At 38.3% G+C, this 18,877-nt stretch overlaps 1 protein-coding gene across 1 annotated transcript in view; it reads right to left on the bottom strand.

The window, feature by feature from the left end:
* Positions 1-18,877, bottom strand: part of MAP3K20 (mitogen-activated protein kinase kinase kinase 20) — a 148,339-nt gene that overhangs the window by 47,557 nt on the left and 81,905 nt on the right. The window contains exons 8-10 of the mRNA XM_084254934.1: positions 14,143-14,217; positions 9,607-9,713; positions 2,480-2,615 (exon numbers count right to left, since the gene is read on the bottom strand). Coding sequence (XP_084111060.1) covers positions 2,480-2,615; positions 9,607-9,713; positions 14,143-14,217 — 318 coding nt within the window. The remainder of the gene's footprint in view (positions 1-2,479; positions 2,616-9,606; positions 9,714-14,142; positions 14,218-18,877) is intronic.

The following is an 18,877-nucleotide window of genomic DNA, read 5'->3' as shown; positions in this document are numbered from 1 at the left end:
TTTCCCCATTTTTAAATTGAAGTTGAAGCAGAGTCTAAAAAAATAAAATATCTCACTCTACCAAGAAAAGATCTCCAGAGTTGCTGTTTCAATAAGAATTTCATATTATTTGGCTAAAAAGTATACAGAAGAAAAAAAAAAACTACTCTAAATTTTTTAACATTGGAAACTGGATGTTATTTTCCATGGAAATGTCCCAGCTTCTCAAATTTATTCTCCATTGTTAGATCCTCTCAAGAACTCTTTGTTGCCTTTTTACTGCTTCATGGATGCTATCTCACACCACATTATATTCTTAAGATCTCAACAAATGTCTCTCTCTCAAACGAGCTTATTTGTAAAATAAACAAATTTTTCTATCAAACTACTACAAAAATTAAAAAAAAAAAATAAACCTCGACAAACAGGTATGGAGAATTCACCTTTCCACCTATCTTTAACTGATGTTTTAATTTCAGGAAAGTAAATCGTGTCCTTGAAATAAATCCAACAATACAATATTTTAATGACGTTATGTATATATTAAACTTTTATAATTAAAATGAAGCTACACATAGTAAATGTAAACCTCCAGCCACCTCTTTTTTAGAGGGCTTATTTTTATCTCTCTCTAAGAAACCTCATTTAAAGCCAACTAGAAACTGATGTGAGAATGAAAGAAAACAGCTACTTATTAAATACCTGAGCACAAACTTTCTTTCCTTCAGAAATATCAGCACTAAGCAGAAGAGACATTAAAAGCAAGAACTGTCAAGAAAGAAAACTTAGCCCTGATATGGAGAAAAAGGCAGACAATCTCATCACGGTGGGCTGTGTGCTGTCCATTGTTAGGCGGAGCCCTCAGAGCGGCTCCTTCACAGAAACTTCTCTGCAGTTAAAACGCAAGCACACAACCTACTGAGCTCTCACAGTGTTTCATTATTTACTACACAACTACGTTACTCATAGCAACAACGGGCACAAGGCAGCCCATAATTTCTTAGCAAAACTAATGCCAATAAACCAAAGAAAGGTTCTAAAGCATACTTTAATAGGTAGTTTAGGATTTTTTAAAAAAATAACGCTACCTTTAGAGTCAAGCCATGCAGTGCTTTATAGCTTAAGATTTCAATATACTCCAAAAAAAAAAAAACAACCAAAAAAAAAAAAAATAAACCCCAACCCTCAGACTTCAGAAGATGTGTTCTAGGGACAAGACTGTATTTTCTGCCTCTCATGAGCTCTGAGCGTGCAGATGCGTAGGGTGATGCTTCTGCGTCTGTCTGTTGGTATCAATTCAACCAGAAAAGAAACTTCCCTTGACTTCTTTCTTGACAGCCAAGTTACATTCACTGAATTGATCAACTTGGTACCTTTTTAAGTGTCCCATGCCAACCAACCTCATGTGCAGCAATTCAGCTCTTACTTTGGGATTCCCTGGATAACCACTCATTTTTGGAAAAAATTGAATCTTATATTTTCCTGTTTTGGATATCGGGTTGCTTCTCCACATCCGTTGTAAATGGATGCAATCTATTTTATTCTGTAGATATTGGAAAACACTTTGTAATTGGACATTGGTTGCTTAATGGAAATTAAGACTTTTAAAAACCGAAAAGGTTTTTGAAGCTCACAAAGTGAAGAATATTTATGAATTTTAAATATATAAGTTTACTTTTAATTTATGATTAGCTGTGATTTTAAAGTGGAAAAACATAGAAACCTCAGAAAACCAATGATAAATTTATACTTAATTTTCCAAAGGATGGATCATTTAAATCAGGTAAGAATGCTGAAATTGGATTAGACTTTAATATATCATATCAGCATGTAAGCTCAGGGTTAGTGTTTAAATAGCAAAATCATTAAATAGAAATTCAATATTCCTCTAAATGCAAGACTTGGGAAAAATCAAGATAATTCCTAGGCATAGTAAATATTGGAAACTTGTTCTTTTTTCCCAATCTTTTTTTTATCCAGGATCACAACACTAAATTGGGTAAAATATATTATTGCTTATCTTTTATATGTCATTTTTAATTTATATTATAGCTCTGTTTTACAAGGAAAACTTGGTAAAGTTCTGATACCTCAAAGACTTTCTCAGACAGCTAGCTGCCTTGGTATTCATTGAATAATTACTGATGAACTATAAAGAATTAATTAGCATTAGGCATATGTGCTGGAACCTAACAGATGGTGTGAAAATACATTAGACTTTATTTTTGTAATTCTAATATACAAACACACTGACAGAGTCAAAGATCTTAGGGAAAGAACCAGAAGTAGGGTAAGCTCTTCTTCTAAATTTCTGGCAACGTGTTAATTGAAATTAGTTATGAGCACTACTTGAGTATAAATGCAGGCCCTTTAATACACAGGCATAAGGCAAGAAGTGAGGAGGTGGCAGCGGGAGGAAGGCAGGAGAGTTGCCATGCTCCATGCTAAGCCAGGGCTCTACAGGGATGGGGAGTAAGCTGACCACTTGGGGGACACTCACCGGGGTGTTCGACTGCTCAGTCAGTTTTTGCTCCCACATCTTCAGGCGTCTTTCTCGTTCTTTGAGCTCCTGCTCTTTAAAGCTGAGATCACGTTCTAGTTTCTTCAGTCTCTCAAGTGTTGCTTCAATTTCACACCTACATAGGAATAACTGTTTTAAGTCTCAGCTCTGCTCAAGAGTTACTAAATACTTACTGGGTCATTCAGGATGCTAATCAAAGTGAAAGGCTAAAATTCGTACTTAAACTTTTTTTTTAAAGATTATGTTTATTGTGGTAACACTGATTTACAGCACTGTATGTTTTAGGTGTACAGGTTCATTCCTTGACAAATGTAAGTTATCACACCACGCCTACCATCACAGCACCAATAATCCTCCACTGATAGACCACTGGGTCCCCTCTCCTCTGTGTTCCCCAACCTCCTTTTCTAGACGGTTTGTTTAAAAAACTACAATGAAACACACAATTCAAGGACTCTTCTTTTTTTTTTTTTTTTTTTTTTAATAGAGGCATGCTTTTATTTATTTATTTATTATATTTGTTTGTTTTGTTTATACATGCACTGGGTACAGTCAGAAGCGCGGGAGGGTGAGAGAATTCACCAGAGCCAGAGTGGGGAGCAGAGCAGGCAGAAGGACTGAAGTACACTGCTGAGGGGAGCAGCGGGTGGCAGGAGAGGTCTGCGCACCATGTGGGATCCTCCTCCGGTGGCCGGGGAGCAGCCGGGGATCGAACCGGCGCCGCAGAGGCCGCGGGCAGCTTCGCAACCCAGCGCTCAACCGCTGCGCCACCGGGGAGGCCCTCAAGGACTCTTCTTAAGAGTTCATGATTCAGTAGGGCTGAGTGGAACCCAGATTTTCTAGTAATTAGTAAAGGAATTCCAGGTAACTTTAAAGTGTCAGAAATCCTGAGTCAGATGATCTCTAGCATTCTAAGTTAAATTTAGGTTTAAATCTAATCATTTTTTTATTTTATTTTTTAAGATTTATTTATTTATGCATACAACAGCTGGGGTACAAGCCAGAGATGTGGGGGGTGAGAGGATTTACCAGAGACAGAGGGGGAACAGAACAGGCAGATTGACCGAAGTACACTGCTGAGTGGAGCAGCGGGCAAGTCAGGAGAGGTCTGCTGCGCCATGTGGGTTGCTCCCTGGTGGGCCGAGGATCGAATTCGTGCTGCAGAGGCTGCGGATTGCTTCAACGTGCAGTGCTTAACCCCTTGCACTACCAGGGAGGTCCTAATTCTAATCATTTTAAAAGGTGTTTGTTTCCCTCCTTAGTCTCTATAGGCTGAGTAACCTCACAAGGTGGACAGTATGTGCAGTTATAGAAAAAATGCCCTTTATACCACAGAATGAACTGAAAGTAGTAAGGGGGCTCAGCATGAATTTTTCTGTCACCAAGTTAAATTTATGTTTTGGAAACTGTAAGCTCTTTCTCTGTAGTGTCTGAAGAGCCCCTGAGAAAAGCAACACTAACGAGAAAGACAGCAAGAGAACTAGAGAGAGGGAGAGAAAGAGAGGCAGAGCGCAGGGGAAGGAAGGGCTGGTGGAGGCACACAGAGAAGAAAGCAGAAGGAAGAAACTGGAAACAGGTGGCTGTTGTAGGTTAGCAACTGAGAGGTGCCAACAGCAGCTCTCAGGTCCCCTGAGTCAAACCTGCATTACTGGCTGCATGCATCTGGCTGAGACCTTAACTGTGGGCAGGAGCCCACAGATTTAAATTAATATATGTAATAAAAGGACATCTTTTTATTTCCAGGGAAAATCAAGATAAGTAGACAGGTTATTCCAATGTCCGTGTAGAAGAAAACTAAGAGGATGAAAACAAGAAGGCTCTGGGTGTTAACTGGCTAAACCCAATTCAGGGGGCGGCTATTGAGTCTGGACCGAACACTGTACTGGATATCTAAAAAGTACCTCAGGGCAAGGGAAGTAGGTCAGCGTAAAGGTATCTGCTGTCAGCCCTGTCTCTTTTATTGGTGCCATTGGAAAATTATAAAATAATATGTCATATTACAGTCCCTAAAGAAAGGAACTAAATCAGCAATCTTTCAGAATAATGTCAAACCCAAATTTTATCCCTGGTATTTCTTACAACAATTTTATGCCTTTGGAAAGTTTATTTCTGATTTTTCAAATGGAGGATTGAGAATGAAAGGAGCCATTTCCAGTAAGAACTAGGAGGCGAAAGGAGGAGCAGAGCGGGCTGGGCCGCCGCCGACGTGTTGCTTCTGCCAACCATGTCTCAACTCTCCTGCCAGGGATACTGAGCTCACTGGTGTTCTATTTGATCATGGTAAATGGCCAACACATTCAATTTCACTTGTGATTTAAGCCAAGGATTCATCTTGAGTTCCAGCTCTGGGAGCCCACTGTGATTTTGAGCCCTTCTGGAAAACAGATCAACACTTAAGCAAGCCGAAAGCTGTGACACAGAAAAAGCCACTGACTGAGTAAACAGGCTCCCTCAAGCTGCCTCTTCAGGCCTAGTTTCCCAACACTGCTCCCCCAGATGCTTGGGGACCTGACTGCAGTGTTGGAGGTGATGTGCCACTAAGAGATTAACCCAGTTCTGGAGGTCAACACAGACGTGGCTACTCCCTGTTGTTCCTTCTCCTTAGTTTTTGTGATGCCTTGTTTTGCCTTAAATGCATCTTTTGGTGCATTTACATCACCCTTTTGTTCTACAAAATGCAGTTTAAGTGGTTTAGTTGAAAAAGAAGGGTTTTGTTAGGTCACTGCATTTAAAAATTTTTTTTTTTAAATTTTGGAGTTACAGTTTTGCTTTCCCTCATGTGCTTGTGTTCCGCTCACCCTTCACTAAACTACTGGTGCTAACACAACCCCTTATGTCTCCTTCCCTCACATCCCCTCTAGTAACCAATAAATTCCTTCACAAAGTCCAAGATTTACTCCTGCTGCATTTGGCCTCTGTATGTTTTTTTGGTTCTAGTCCACAGATGAGTGAAATCATCTGATAGCTTTCGCTTCCTGACTTATCCAACCAAAGTTGACCTTCAACAAGTATCAATTTTCTGTGTGCAAAATACTAACAATGAGCTGTAGTTATCGTCTTTCATTAGACAGACTTCCTTCAAAATAAAAGTTCATTTGTTAACAAGGATGTAAAACAATGGCACTTCATTAAAAAAAATTGAAAATCAATCAATCAATCAAATGCCAATTTGGTAAAAACAGCGATATCATGTATATGATATGAGAGATATATAGTAGTTATATTAAATTTACTATTCCATATTAAATGATCTGTGCTAATATCCAAATTGCAAATGTGAACTTTTTTTGATTTTTTTTTTTTAAGGAAGACATGTTGCTGTGACAGTATTTTGGTCACCAAGAAAGAACACAGCCAACGAAATGCTTGTCAAGAGACACAGGTGTCATGCTCCACCACAGCACCGGGTGCCCACTCAGGGCAGGCTCCTCAGGTCTGTGCATGGTCATGTGGGGTAAGGACGACACAACGTAACTGATGGGATGATACATTTTCCACTCCGAATGCTCACCACCTTTATTGCCAGGTCCCCAGAGAGAGACCAGCTGAAGACACAGAAAGCAGGGAGGGTCTGATGTTAGGTTTCTTCCATATCATTTATCAGGTCAAAGGAAAGAAGAGAATTTGTGTGGTTTTTAATAACTTAGCTTTAAAGGAATTTTCCATATAGTCATTACATTCTCTGAAACGAAGTGCTCCATCTGGTCTATGTATAGAGGAGGCTCTACTAGAAAACAAGCATTAGCCAGAAACACCAGAGCAGGACTGGAATCAGACTACACGAGTCAATGGCTTCAGACACCAAACACAGTCAGGACAAATAGAGGAGCAGTCTGAATGTCTTGTCCTTGGAAATATCCAGATGAGCCGACAAGACATTTGATTCTTTTCAGCACGTGGCATATTGAGTGACACAGTGGTTTTGCCCTAATAACCTAAAATGATCAAGCCCTGTAATATTTTCCGTCACTAAAACAGAATGTAGTCAAGGGAACAGTGCCTGCTGATGAGTGGGTGGCATATGGCACCAGCCACAAGTCCAGCGAGGAATGGCGCAGCACATGAGCCACCCAGGTCTATGACCCAGACCCGCCGGGCTCCACCAGGGTTCTGCCTTGCATGACCTTAGGCAGGTATCCGACCTGCTCAGACCTTGGTTTTTGCATCCATGATATAATTTAGGGCCGCCATGTGGATTAAAAAAGATAATCTAGGGCCTCCCCAGTGGTGCAGCGGTTGAATGCTGGGTTGCGAAGCTGCCTGCAGCCTCTGCAGTGCCAGTTCAATCCCCGGCCTATGGGCGAGGGTCCCACATGGCGCGTAGACCTCTCCTGCTGCCCGCTGCTCCCCTCAACAGTGTACTTCGGTCCTTCTGCCTGTTCTGCTCTCCCCTCTGGCTCTGGTGAATTCTCTCACCCTCCCGCGCTTCTGACTGTACCCAGTGCTTGTATAAATAAATAAATAAATCTTAAAAAAAAAAAAGATAATCTAAAAAAAGTACAAGCATCCGGTAGGAACATAATATATTACAGCTGTGCTGTGCTCCCTGATATTATTGCAGTCAATATTATTATTCTTCCCCATGTTTTCAACCAGCTGTCAAGTTTAGTTAAAACAATTCTGCTGCTTCTCAAACTGTGGTTTAGGGGTTCAGGGAAAGATCTATCAATATCTTCTCTTTCCAGCTCTCAGGATTAACTAGTTCCTGAAAGACAGCCATATAGGGGGAACAAGATTTTAACAGGATGACATTGGTCCTGCCAATTCATTTGTGATGGTTATTGCTTTTGCCATAAGAAGGCTTTACAATTTTATTTGGAAACTTTACAACTTTCTATTTTCATATTTCATTGACATATTTTAAAAGACACCCTATTTCAGGGCCTCCCCGGTGGCACAGCAGTTGAGCGCTGGGCTGCGAAGCTGCCCGCAGCCTCTGCAGCACCAGTTTGATCCCCGGCGGGCGGTGAGAGTCCCACATGGCGCACAGACCTCTCCTGCCACCCACTGCTCCCCTCAGCAGTGTACTTCATCGGTCTGCCTGTTCTACTCTCTGCTCCGACTCTGGTGAATTCTCTCACCCTCCCGCGCTTCTGACTGTACCCAGTGCTTGTATAAACAAACAAACAAACAAACAAACAAATAAATAAATCTTTTTTTTAAAAAAAGACACCCTATTTCAATTATATTGAGTCATCCTCAAATCCACCTGATCCTTTAGATAGAGGATTAAATAGCCTTTCAGCAGAATCGTCCTTTATATCATCTCCTCAGACTACATTAGATTCCATGTTTATATACTCAGACATCCACACCCACTGTCATAACACTTATTAAAATAGTAATGAAGTCGTTATGAGTAAGTTTATATTTAGTAGTAACGGTGAACATTGCAAGCGTGCTGAGAACCTTCTGCCTCATCACCACACCCAATACCTAGAAGGCACCTGGCCCCAGCAGAGGCTCAGGGAATATCTGAATGAATGAATGAATGAATGAATTAAAGAAACACAGGCATCACTGCCAACAAATCACCTTATATATTCACATTCTCTTGTGTGTAATATCATAATGTCTTTTCACATTATTATGACCACAGTGTTGCCTTCCCCAAATATTTCTTGAGCAACTGCTGGTTCAAGGCCCCTTCTGGGTGCCACAGTTACAGTGATGAACAAAGGAGATTATCTGACTCTTTATATTTTAGCCAGTGAGATACACATTAAAGGACAAGCTGTAGAACTGCTTATTAATCCAGCAGCAATAGGGGCTACAAAGGAGATGCTGTCAGACCACACAGGGCAGAACCTCATCTGGTCTGGAGTCAGGAGACACTTCTGGGGACATGTTATTGCAGCTATCTGAATGACACATAGGAGCTAAGATTGGGTGTGGGTATCAGGGGTGGTGTGCCCTTAAACGGAATGAGTACTAAACAGAAGAAACCACAATTGCCAGGATTCTGAGTAAGGAAAAAAATATGCATTTTTTTGAGGGTCTAAAGGCAGAATTTAAGGGATGGAATGATGCCGTGAAAATGAGGCTGTTGAGGCCAGAGCACAGAAGGTCTCACGAGTTTTAAATATTTTAGGCTTTGTCCTAATAGTGCAGATATATGGATTTTAAATGGGAGTGATCTGATTAAATGTGTTGATTTTTTATAGTAGGAGAAAAAATATTACACACACGTTTGTTATGTTCATTATTTCAGTCTACAACAAAGTCACTCATACCTAGATCAGAGAATATAGTTTTTTTTTTATCCCTATATAAAAATTCAATCAACTCACTGGCCCTAGATAGATATTTCACAGAATAAAAATAAATAAGGTTATTGTAAAACACCAATCAACCAATAAGTTCAGAGAAATGCCTAATGACAGCAGTAAACATGTCAGTCCTATTTTCAAGGTGCATGCAGTTTTCATTTGGCAACAGCAGGTGGCGTAAGGAGTCATGTTACACCATCCCGACCAGGAGCAGAGATGAAGTTACTCAAATCTCTGCTGAGTCAGGGAGGAATAATGTCAGCTCCCAAACATGCTATTTATATTAGTGCATCACGTGACCTGGCTCAAATATCTCATCCCAGGTTTACTTCTTCCACTCATACAATACAATTGTCTCATTACAAAGTTTGTTTTACAATTGACAAAATCTAACAGGATTTATCACACCAAAACTTTCCTTTTAAAAGTGTTTTGGTTGTCTCCCTGCCTCCTCCACCAATAGATACAGTGCTCTGCAAATGTCAAGGGAAAAAGCATTTTTATTTCTCACCAGACAGAGGCCGAAGCTTCCTAACATAGTATGTGCAGAGAAATGTCTGGGAACTGTCTCTTGTCTCAGAAGATAGGATTTCAATATTCTTTCCAAATGCTTAGACATAGGATAAGGCAACAAAGCTTAGAGCAACACTCTTTTCTGCTTAACTATGAAATGGAGGACTTATTAGATCTCCAAAAATCTTTAAAACAAAAAAAACAATTTTTATACCATGCTTAGAAATCAGGACTATCATTAAGCTCTTTGGTTCTTGTCTGTACTGCAACTAGCCATGGGTCCCACAAAGTCAGGACACAGGACCCCAGGGGAGGCCCGCCTACCTCCACTCTGCCTTGTTGTGCAGGAATGAGTTACACTGGTCAGGAAGGTTAGTGTCATTTGACATGGACTCCAGAATTGAAATGATTTGCTTGAAAGACGGTCGTTTCTGAAGAAAAAATAAATAGTCACTTGTCAGGACTTAAAGTAGAATATAAAAGAAAATCCACAAACATAGTAATTAGCTCACCAGAACAAAATGAAATATGATATACAATGTCCTGACTTACACCTTTCAGATCACTCTGGATTAGGGAAACATATTCTTTATTTTCAGTCAACTATTCAAAGGAAAAAACTGACATTTTTCTAACATGCAGTTTAATGTTGTAAAAATAACAGTTTTTCTTCCAGGAAGAAAAGTATTAATTCTCTCTTTGACATATGATTAGGAGTCCTAAAAAGTTAAATTATTTAAAAACCTAACTATGGGTTAAAGAAAGTGTTGTAGAAGGCAAGTAGTAGAGTCTGGATGGGCAGATCAACATTCACTGTAGAATATGTCAACTTTTCTGTATGTTTTAAACATTTTATACTAAAATGTTAGGGGGAAATCTACTTATTAACATCAGAACTAATAAAATTTCCTAAACCAGTCGTCAGAAAAAATTCTCCAATTTTAAGGCCATCATAACTTCATTGTTCTGAATGTTTATTTCACATTACAATGAGATCGGTGCTGGAACACTGTAAGGAACTGTTTACTAGACACTAAAAAGCAGTGGCTCCCCGCTTCTCCTTAACTAGCAGTAACTACACCAGCCTATCTGCTTAGGTTCTAGCCAAGGTTAAGACAAAAGGTTATAGCCGAAATGGAGAAAGATAATAAAAGGATGATGCACAGTCTCTCTTCATCATGCCTCATAATTATACCATTTTGGAACAAATTACAGTTGCTGTAATTAAAACATGCATTTTAATTTAGGAGCACAAAAACAAGAAGGAACAATGTTGAGGTGGCTTGCTCTCAGGACTTGAGTGCTTCCTACGCTATATTTCTCAGGAATATAAAACTGGGATATTTATTCTGAGTTCTGTCACGATTATACTTTTCTAAGGACACACATACACATGTGCAGCCATGGACGTCTGTTTTTTTAAAAAGAGGGCGTAGGTCGCTAAATTCTGTGCTGTGTATTAAGTGTTCTAATAAACAAAGGAAAATGCCTTACATAGGAAATTTGGAAAATATTCTGTCTTCTTTTGACTTAGTTCCCATTTTAATTTCTGCCACAAAGGCCAGGTTGCAAAAAGAAAAATGTTTTAATCATTTGCATAGGAAGTAATTATACAACAAATAAAGGATTTTCATTCTGCATGGAAAAGCAGCAGGAGGACTTGATGAATTTTTATAGAAAAATGTTTTTCTTCCACATTTAATCATTCTTCAAATAAGGTGAAACTCTTCTGTAATTGGATGGCAATCATCCTTAGAAAAGAGACCTTAATTCTATAGTTAGAATATATAGTTAGAAGTGATCAAAGTGAACATTTAAAAAGCAACAACCCTGCAGAATTTTGTGGCAAGAATATTTTGTGAGGATTCCAGTTCCAGAACACAGCATTTGGTCTTGGATCGTATGGAAGTCCCTCTGAAGGGAGTAGGTCCCTGTTAGGTTTTATGTGGGGTTTACCTACTTAAAAAGCCATGGCAGGACAATTTATTAAGCATCTATATACATTATTTCTATATTTGTTATCTTCATCTTATACATAAGGAAAGTCAGTCTTGGGAAAGTATTAATTGTGTGGTATCACACAGATGGCAGGTTACAGACACCAGGAATATGACCTAAAGCTTTCAAAATATATTATCACATAATGATAAATACCACTTCCTATCACAATTATGATTTTAGTTCCTTTTTTCACTATTTAGAAATGTTAGTGTAGGATGAACCAATACCCATCTTTACTCCCTTCTTTTCTTAATAAAATATTCTGAGTACCTGATATAAGTCACTGACAAATGATCTGACATTTACCTAATACCAACTTGTAAACATTTCCCCCCCTTACTCAAAAATATATTTCTAAAAGTGAGCTGAATACTTTAATCTATGTGTTAATACTCTAAAGTATAAGGGCTGGAAACAAAAAGAAAATATTTTAACTATTTTTGTTCTATATATGTGCATAGGCCAGGCATAAACTTCCAGTTGACCGATCACATACTATAGCTGGAGACTGAAATGGAGACTCTGGTGAAGTAGATCTTTGCCTGATTAGTTCAGTTAACAATAAAGTGGGCATTTTACTTACTAAGTTTATGTAAGGTGCTTAGGGAGACACTCACAAGGACTACTACTATTCACTCATAGAGCTTGTGGTTCATTTAGGAAGAAAAGATGTTTCTGAAAACAAGGTAAGGCAGTAGCCTAGACTGTGGTTTAGGAAAAAGGTCCTAAGTATGGGCAAGGGCAGACCCCATGAAGGCTTGATGATGATGGGGGGAGGGACACGAAGAAAAGAAGGAAGAGAGTACCAGGAGGGAATGGAGGGCTACGAGGTGTGTCTGGAGGAGATCAGCATTGAACCAGCCGGTATGTGGGTGCAGCTTGGTATGCCATCACCTCAGAAACGGGGGACATGTATTCGTTTTTTATTAGAACAAAATGTCATGAATTTAGGCACCAAAAACAATTTAAAACTTTCTCTATACTTCACTTGGCAAGAATACAAGATTCCTTTGGTCAGCTGACCCCTTGTGTTAGCGTGATAAAACATTTTTTTTTTAAAGATTTATTTATTTATGCATACAAGAACTGGGGTACAGGCCAGAGGTATGGCGGGGGGTAGGGGGAATGGGAAGATTCACCAGAGACAGATGGGGAACAGAACAGGCAGACTGACTGAAGTACACTGCTGAGGGGAGCAGTGGGCGAGTCAGGAGAGGTCTGCTGCATCATGTGGGTAGCTCCCTGGCTGGGGATCAAACTCATGCTGCAGTGGCTGCAGATAGCTTCATAGGTTGTGTTTTAACCCCTTGTGCCACTAGGGAGGCCCCAACATGATAAAACATGTTAACATGCCAAACTTTATGGCCTCAACGCTGGGCCTAATATACTAGGTGTTTACACCATCTTAATTAATCCACTATCAATGTATGTTCTTAGAATTTTAATTAATGTGGTGCAGAGTTTCTGATTAAGAAATTAAAAACCTGCTTTGCATTCTGAAATATAATCACAATGCTAGAGATCTAGTTGTACCAATGCAAATAATTTCAGGTGAAATTTCTTTTTAAGTGTCGGAGAGAAAAGTACTGCCAAAATGACTGTTTATGCCACAAGGGACACATAACTGCAGGAAAGAGCACAGAAAGGGTGTCAGAGCATTCGGCAGGATGTCCTGGAGAAAGTCGGCAAATAGAAGCTTACAGTTTCCACTAGGTTAGTTGCTTTGGGCAGGCATTTCTCTTCACGCTTAAAAAAATCCCCATATTCTGCATAATCACATACTAAAACAAAAAGGTCTAAAGAGACAACTAAACATCTACACAAAATTGTCATAATATACTAAAAAAAAACCCCAACAAATATTAACATTTAAAAATGTGAAGTTCTTTAATTAAAAAAATACTAAGTAAATATAGGACTTTACACTTAAGAAGAGTGAAGGTAATTTTATGAACAGGAGTGACAGCAAAGGTTGAAGCTGCTGATTATGAGGCCAATATAAAATGTACAAAGCTGGGCAGAACTAACATTAAATTTCCAAAACAAAGTGCTGGCCAGTCAAACCAACAGGGAGTGCGTGGGGCGTGGGGCGCACGAGCCACTGCCGCCAGGGTTGGCTGTGCTATTGTACGAGAGAAACACATTGAAGAAGACTACATGCTGTCATTAACTCTTCTTGGGGCGGGGGGGAGTTCTGAGGAGAACTGGTTTTAAGTTAAGAAAGAAATTTCATTCCTAATTTTTTTCTTCTTAGATCTCTATTTAAAAGATCAGTTTGTAACATATATATATTTCTATAAAAAACTGGACAGATTTCAACAATTTTAGTTTTTTTTTTTCTTGAATGTAATTCTCTCTTATTCTAATGTTTAATCTGTAAAGGCCTCTTTTACTTTTTAACTTTTCATTATATGAACCTCCACATACCTATCACTCAGCCTCAAAAATTATTATGGCCAATCTTGTTTAGCCTCTGCCGTCATCCATTTCCCTTTATTTTATTTTGAAGCAAATTCAAGACTAGCCTATCATTTTATCTATAAATATTTCCATACGAATGTGAGAGTCTTAAAATGATCTTTGCAGGGAAAGGAAATGGGCTCAAATGTGATAACCACATGAAAGCCTAAGTTTTGGGATTTTTCCAACTCCACTGCAAAAGCCTACAAAACAGCAATGAAGAGTTTCTAGGGAGCAAGATAAGCAGATGTCAAGGGGAAGCCTGAACAGCCAACCCGGGGCTCACGCCAGCCATGCAACGCATGGATTTTATCAGCCCAGGTTTTAAAAACTCAAAGTCAAGCAAGCAAGGAGAACTTCAGAATTCTGAATACAACAAACAAACAAATATATACATACCTTGGCATCAGCTTCCCAGCATTCATGTAAGAGTTCAGCAAAACTTCTGGGGCAGCTGCTTGGAATGGTTAATCTCTATACAACCAAGAAGAAAAACAACACACCAGGGTTTACTCATGAAGGTAAGCAAAAACTAACTGAAAGCTCATAGGAGTTAATTTATGATCATAAACAGGACATTACATTTAAGGCCTACACTGATTAATAAATGATGGGTGAAAATTTATATTTTGATTCACAATATTTAATTGTTAAAGTTGCTTATACAGTTCCTCCAAAGAGGAGTCACAGTAATGGAGAGGTTCAACACAATAAATGCAATAAAAAGAGTCAACTCTAAAAGAAATTACAGCAGGAGAAAGGCAAATAACTGAAACACTAAATGTAAAACCAGCAATCTATCACTGAATTTTTATAGGTAACTATGAAATACACAAATAGGCAACAAGGAAACCTACTCAGCTTGGGCAGCAAGTATACAAGGCAGAGAACATCTTCATCATCAATGATCATGGAGACCATTTTAAAGAGATGTGCATTTTATCACTGGTAAATAAGACAATTTGAATGTATGACCGAATATAGCTTAGTGTTGGTCAAACCCATAGACTGTAATAACCTGATACACCAACGACTATATGTACAGCCATCCTGTTCTAACACTCTATAGTAGCAGTTCTCATAGAACATGAAATGCCCCTAGTGGCTGTTGAGAGTGAGAAATCTTCTAAGGCATTTTTGTTTATTATAAAGACTGGAGGGAAGCACCTGGAGGCAGTCAAGAACATCAGATCCTGAAACATATCCTAAAGCCTGAACTCTTACTCTTCACCAAAATTCAAATGCCCCATTCAGCTGAGCAAAGCAAACAATGAGGTTTATAAATTTTTGACCCTACACTCTAACTCTGATTCACAAACAAAGTATTTTTTGAAATGCCCTGAACTTTCCAAGAATTCAAGCAGGTGTTTACTTTTTAAAAAAAATTAGATGGTTGCAGTGGGGACATAAAACGAAGAGTAAGTGCCATTATGCAGCTGACTATACAGCACTTGCATCTCAAAATAATTTTTCATAGGGCCTCCCCGGTGGCGCAGCGGTTGAGCGCTGGGTTGCGAAGCTGCCCGCGGCCTCTGCGGTGCCGGTTCGATCCCCGGCTGCTCCCCGTCCACCAGAGGAGGGTCCCACATGGCGCGCAGACCTCTCCTGCCGCCCGCTGCTCCCCTCAGCAGTGTACTTCGGTCCTTCTGCCTGCTCTGCTCCCCGCTCTGGCTCTGGTGAATTCTCTCACCCTCCCGCGCTTCTGACTGTACCCAGTGCATGTGTAAACAGAACAAACAAATAAGTAAATAAATAAACATGCCTCTAAAAAAAAATAATTTTTCATAAAGGGTAATATTTTCAATACAACTTTTAAAAAGATTTTTCCAATAATTGAAGTGTGAAGTGGATGGGTATGGATGTTGATCGTTTCTATCATCTTTTCCTACTGACAAACATTTAGATACCACATCTGGGACATTATACAAGGAGACATAATTATTTTAAATTACCTGATATGGTCAAATATTAGTTAAATCCCCACTCAGACACTTTATAAAATGGATTATTTTGTGCATTAAATAAAGACTTTCAAATAGAATCTAAAGTACTTAAATTTCTATTATATAAACGTGGGCCATCCTCATGCACTAAGACATTCTGAAATAACCAGATATGAGTACTTAAATATTACTTAAAACTTAAATAATTTAAAGTAAAACAGATTCAAATTTAAAATTGAAATATATCCCAACCACTAAAGCAGGCATGGCATTTTTTAAAGGTCATATACCTTTTGTACCATTTTCTACATAAGATGCAAGAATTACTTTCTAAGTTAATTTTTTCCCTAAAGTATAGTCAACAACAATGGAGTATTTTGAGGATTTCTATGTTAATCAAGAAGAGTAGTCTTACTACTTAAAAAAATACATTTTCTTGAGAATGTAAGTTATAACAAGACAGACATTATGCTGCTATAACATTCTGAATGACCACTAACTGAGTTTTCAGACCAATATCTGTTACATTTAGAACATGTATTAGAAATGCCCTCTTAAATTCATTCCTTCTAGAATGTTCATTGTTAGCTTTGTACATTTAACAGTGCTTTATGGATCTAGTTTTAAATTTAATATTAACAAAAGTAATTGTCTAATGGTCATATTTCATTATTAAGGGCTGAGAAGCAAAGATCTGCAAATAGAAATTTTAGAAAATATTGATCTTCCCACAGACACATAGAACAATTCTAAATTATGAAACTGAGTAGATCTAGAGTTAAAGTAATGTGTCAAGGTCAACATTTTGGTTTTGATATTACACTTTTTCTTTATGTCAACAGTGGAGGAAGCTAGGTGAAGGTTACAGAGAATTTTGTGTATAATCTTTGCCACTTTCTATGGGTCTATAATTTTTTCAGGATAAAAAGTTAAAAAAAGGGTAGCCCTGATATTTGAATTAGGGACATTCTAGGGTAAACAGCTTGCACTTAAAATGTGTTCCTAAAAGTTTAAACATATCATTCTTCATTTAAATGAAGCCTGTGAGCCTGTGAAAAAAAATAAAGCTTTCTCTTCTCAACTCAATAACCCAAATTATTCCAAAGTAAAAATAAACAAAATAAATGATTAGAAGTTGACAGGATTTTACAAATTATGTGTGAGTCAAGGTCTGAATTTTATTGTGAAATAAAATAAATCCTAGGGAATTCTTTTAATGCTATGTCAACAAAATTTGTTATAGTAAATTTATGATACAACATGACATCACCTTCTTGACTGAAAACAAAGGACACTACACTTAAACTTAATTTCTATATTTCTGACAAGTATTGGCAGAATGGAAATAAGTGAATGTCCAACTTTCCTTAAGTTTATTAAAAAGTTGAGGAAATTTATTTTACCATGTGAATTTCTTTCAACTTACTCTTATTTTTAATAAATATAATATGGAATGTCTTTGAGCAATCTCTCTCAGTTACCAGCTAGTCATCAGATCTCACTATGAAGAAAAGAGTACACTCTAAGGATTGGGGAGAAGCAGGTGGTAGCCCTCTCGCGCTGAGGAGGTTCTGAAGGTGACTTCTGGGTGATTCCCACACCTCAAGTCAACTAACCAAAGGCAGCTTCTAAATTCATTTTTCTCTTCAGCTTTTAAAATCCTTGTCAGCTACTCCACTGTTTTGAAAGTACTTTAGATTCACACCTATTCTGGGATCCTTTTGATGAGATATTATTTTAAAAATATTATTCTGTCTCCTCTATATATCTAGAGGGCCCAGTTAGCTTTTAAAACAAGTTTCTTGTAGTTTCTTTTAAAACGATGTAGAGGGAAAAGATAACATGGATTGCTCTGCTCTAAAGTCAACAGGAGGTCAATAACTTTCTTTATTTTCATTTGTAAACCAAAAGCCAAATATCTAATCATATCACTGGCAAAAGAAACAGAACAGAAACAAGTAGGTTGTCACATTGTGAAAATATCAGTCAATCTGTGTGTGAGATCTGATTTAACAGCACACCAGGAATTACAATCATATTTAATTAAAACAGAACAGTTCCTGTGAAACAATGAGAAAAACACATTCTCAAATAACTTCCTTTCATCTCTCTTAAATAGGCAGCTCTCTCCCATCAAGTTCAGCTCTCATGTACATTTCACCCATTTTCAACAGCTCAGGAGGACAAATTAATAAAGTAACTCTGGATTATGTGATCTAAAAGACAGACTTGGTTTCTCTTAGTCAATAGCAGCTTTTTGATTAATGGAGTGTGTTCTGCACTCATTTGGGGAGATCAGTCCAATTCTTTTAAAGCATTAAAAAGGGAAATAGTTCTATATATTCCCCTATTTTGCAAATTATTTTATCCTAAGGTTGCAATCTTACCCTGTGTAGAGGGCACAGCTAAGATTTGGAAATGAAGAAGTTTTGTGAAATAGAGTTGTTTTGCATTGCAAAGACAACTGCGTGATTCCATTACATGATCTAAGTTCTCATAATACCTTGATATTGAACGCTTCATCCTTATGCTGAGAATTTCCATGGCTGTGCGTTTCAGTCACAATTTTAAACCTTTCAAAATGTAGTTGCTCTCTTTGATATGAATGTACCATGTTCTCTGATGTAGGCTCATAGGTCCAACTAACTGAAAGCCTCAATTTGTGGGAAGAAGAAAAGCGAGGCTGGGGACACAGCACAAACGGTGTTTACGCCACTGAAGTCCTTTTGAAATGGAAAGGCTCTGCATGAAGAAGTGAGCAGTTACGCCACTGCCTCGCCAATTCCAGTGAGGAGCTCATCTTCAATGTAGTGTTCAACGTAGGTGGCAAAACTGTAATTTTTCCCTTTTTTGAAACTATTTTTTCTTCTTTTATTTTTGAAATTCTCATCTAAGCGACAGTTTCTTGTACTATAGTGACTCCTGCTGGGAGAGGTAAGTTGAAGTAGCTGAAGGTCTCTTACAGATATATCAACTCCCGGCCAGTAAAAAAGATGTCCTAAACGCAGGAGATGGAGTTAAACTGTTCCCCTACCTTGGACGCAATGGCTTCTTTCATCACTAAGAACAAACCCCTAGGTTTTACAATTGAGACTGAGAAACTAGTACAGTACTTGTACAATTTTTGATCTACAGCATCACGACGTGAAGCTGCAACAATTAGATGTAAAGGGTCCATTCATGAGGAATAA

This window comes from Talpa europaea (genome assembly GCF_964194135.1).
Source record: "Talpa europaea genome assembly, chromosome: 1".
NCBI classification, from domain to species: domain Eukaryota; kingdom Metazoa; phylum Chordata; class Mammalia; order Eulipotyphla; family Talpidae; genus Talpa; species Talpa europaea.
The sequence above is the reverse complement of the archived record's forward strand: the minus strand, read 5'-3'. Positions and strand labels throughout refer to the sequence as shown.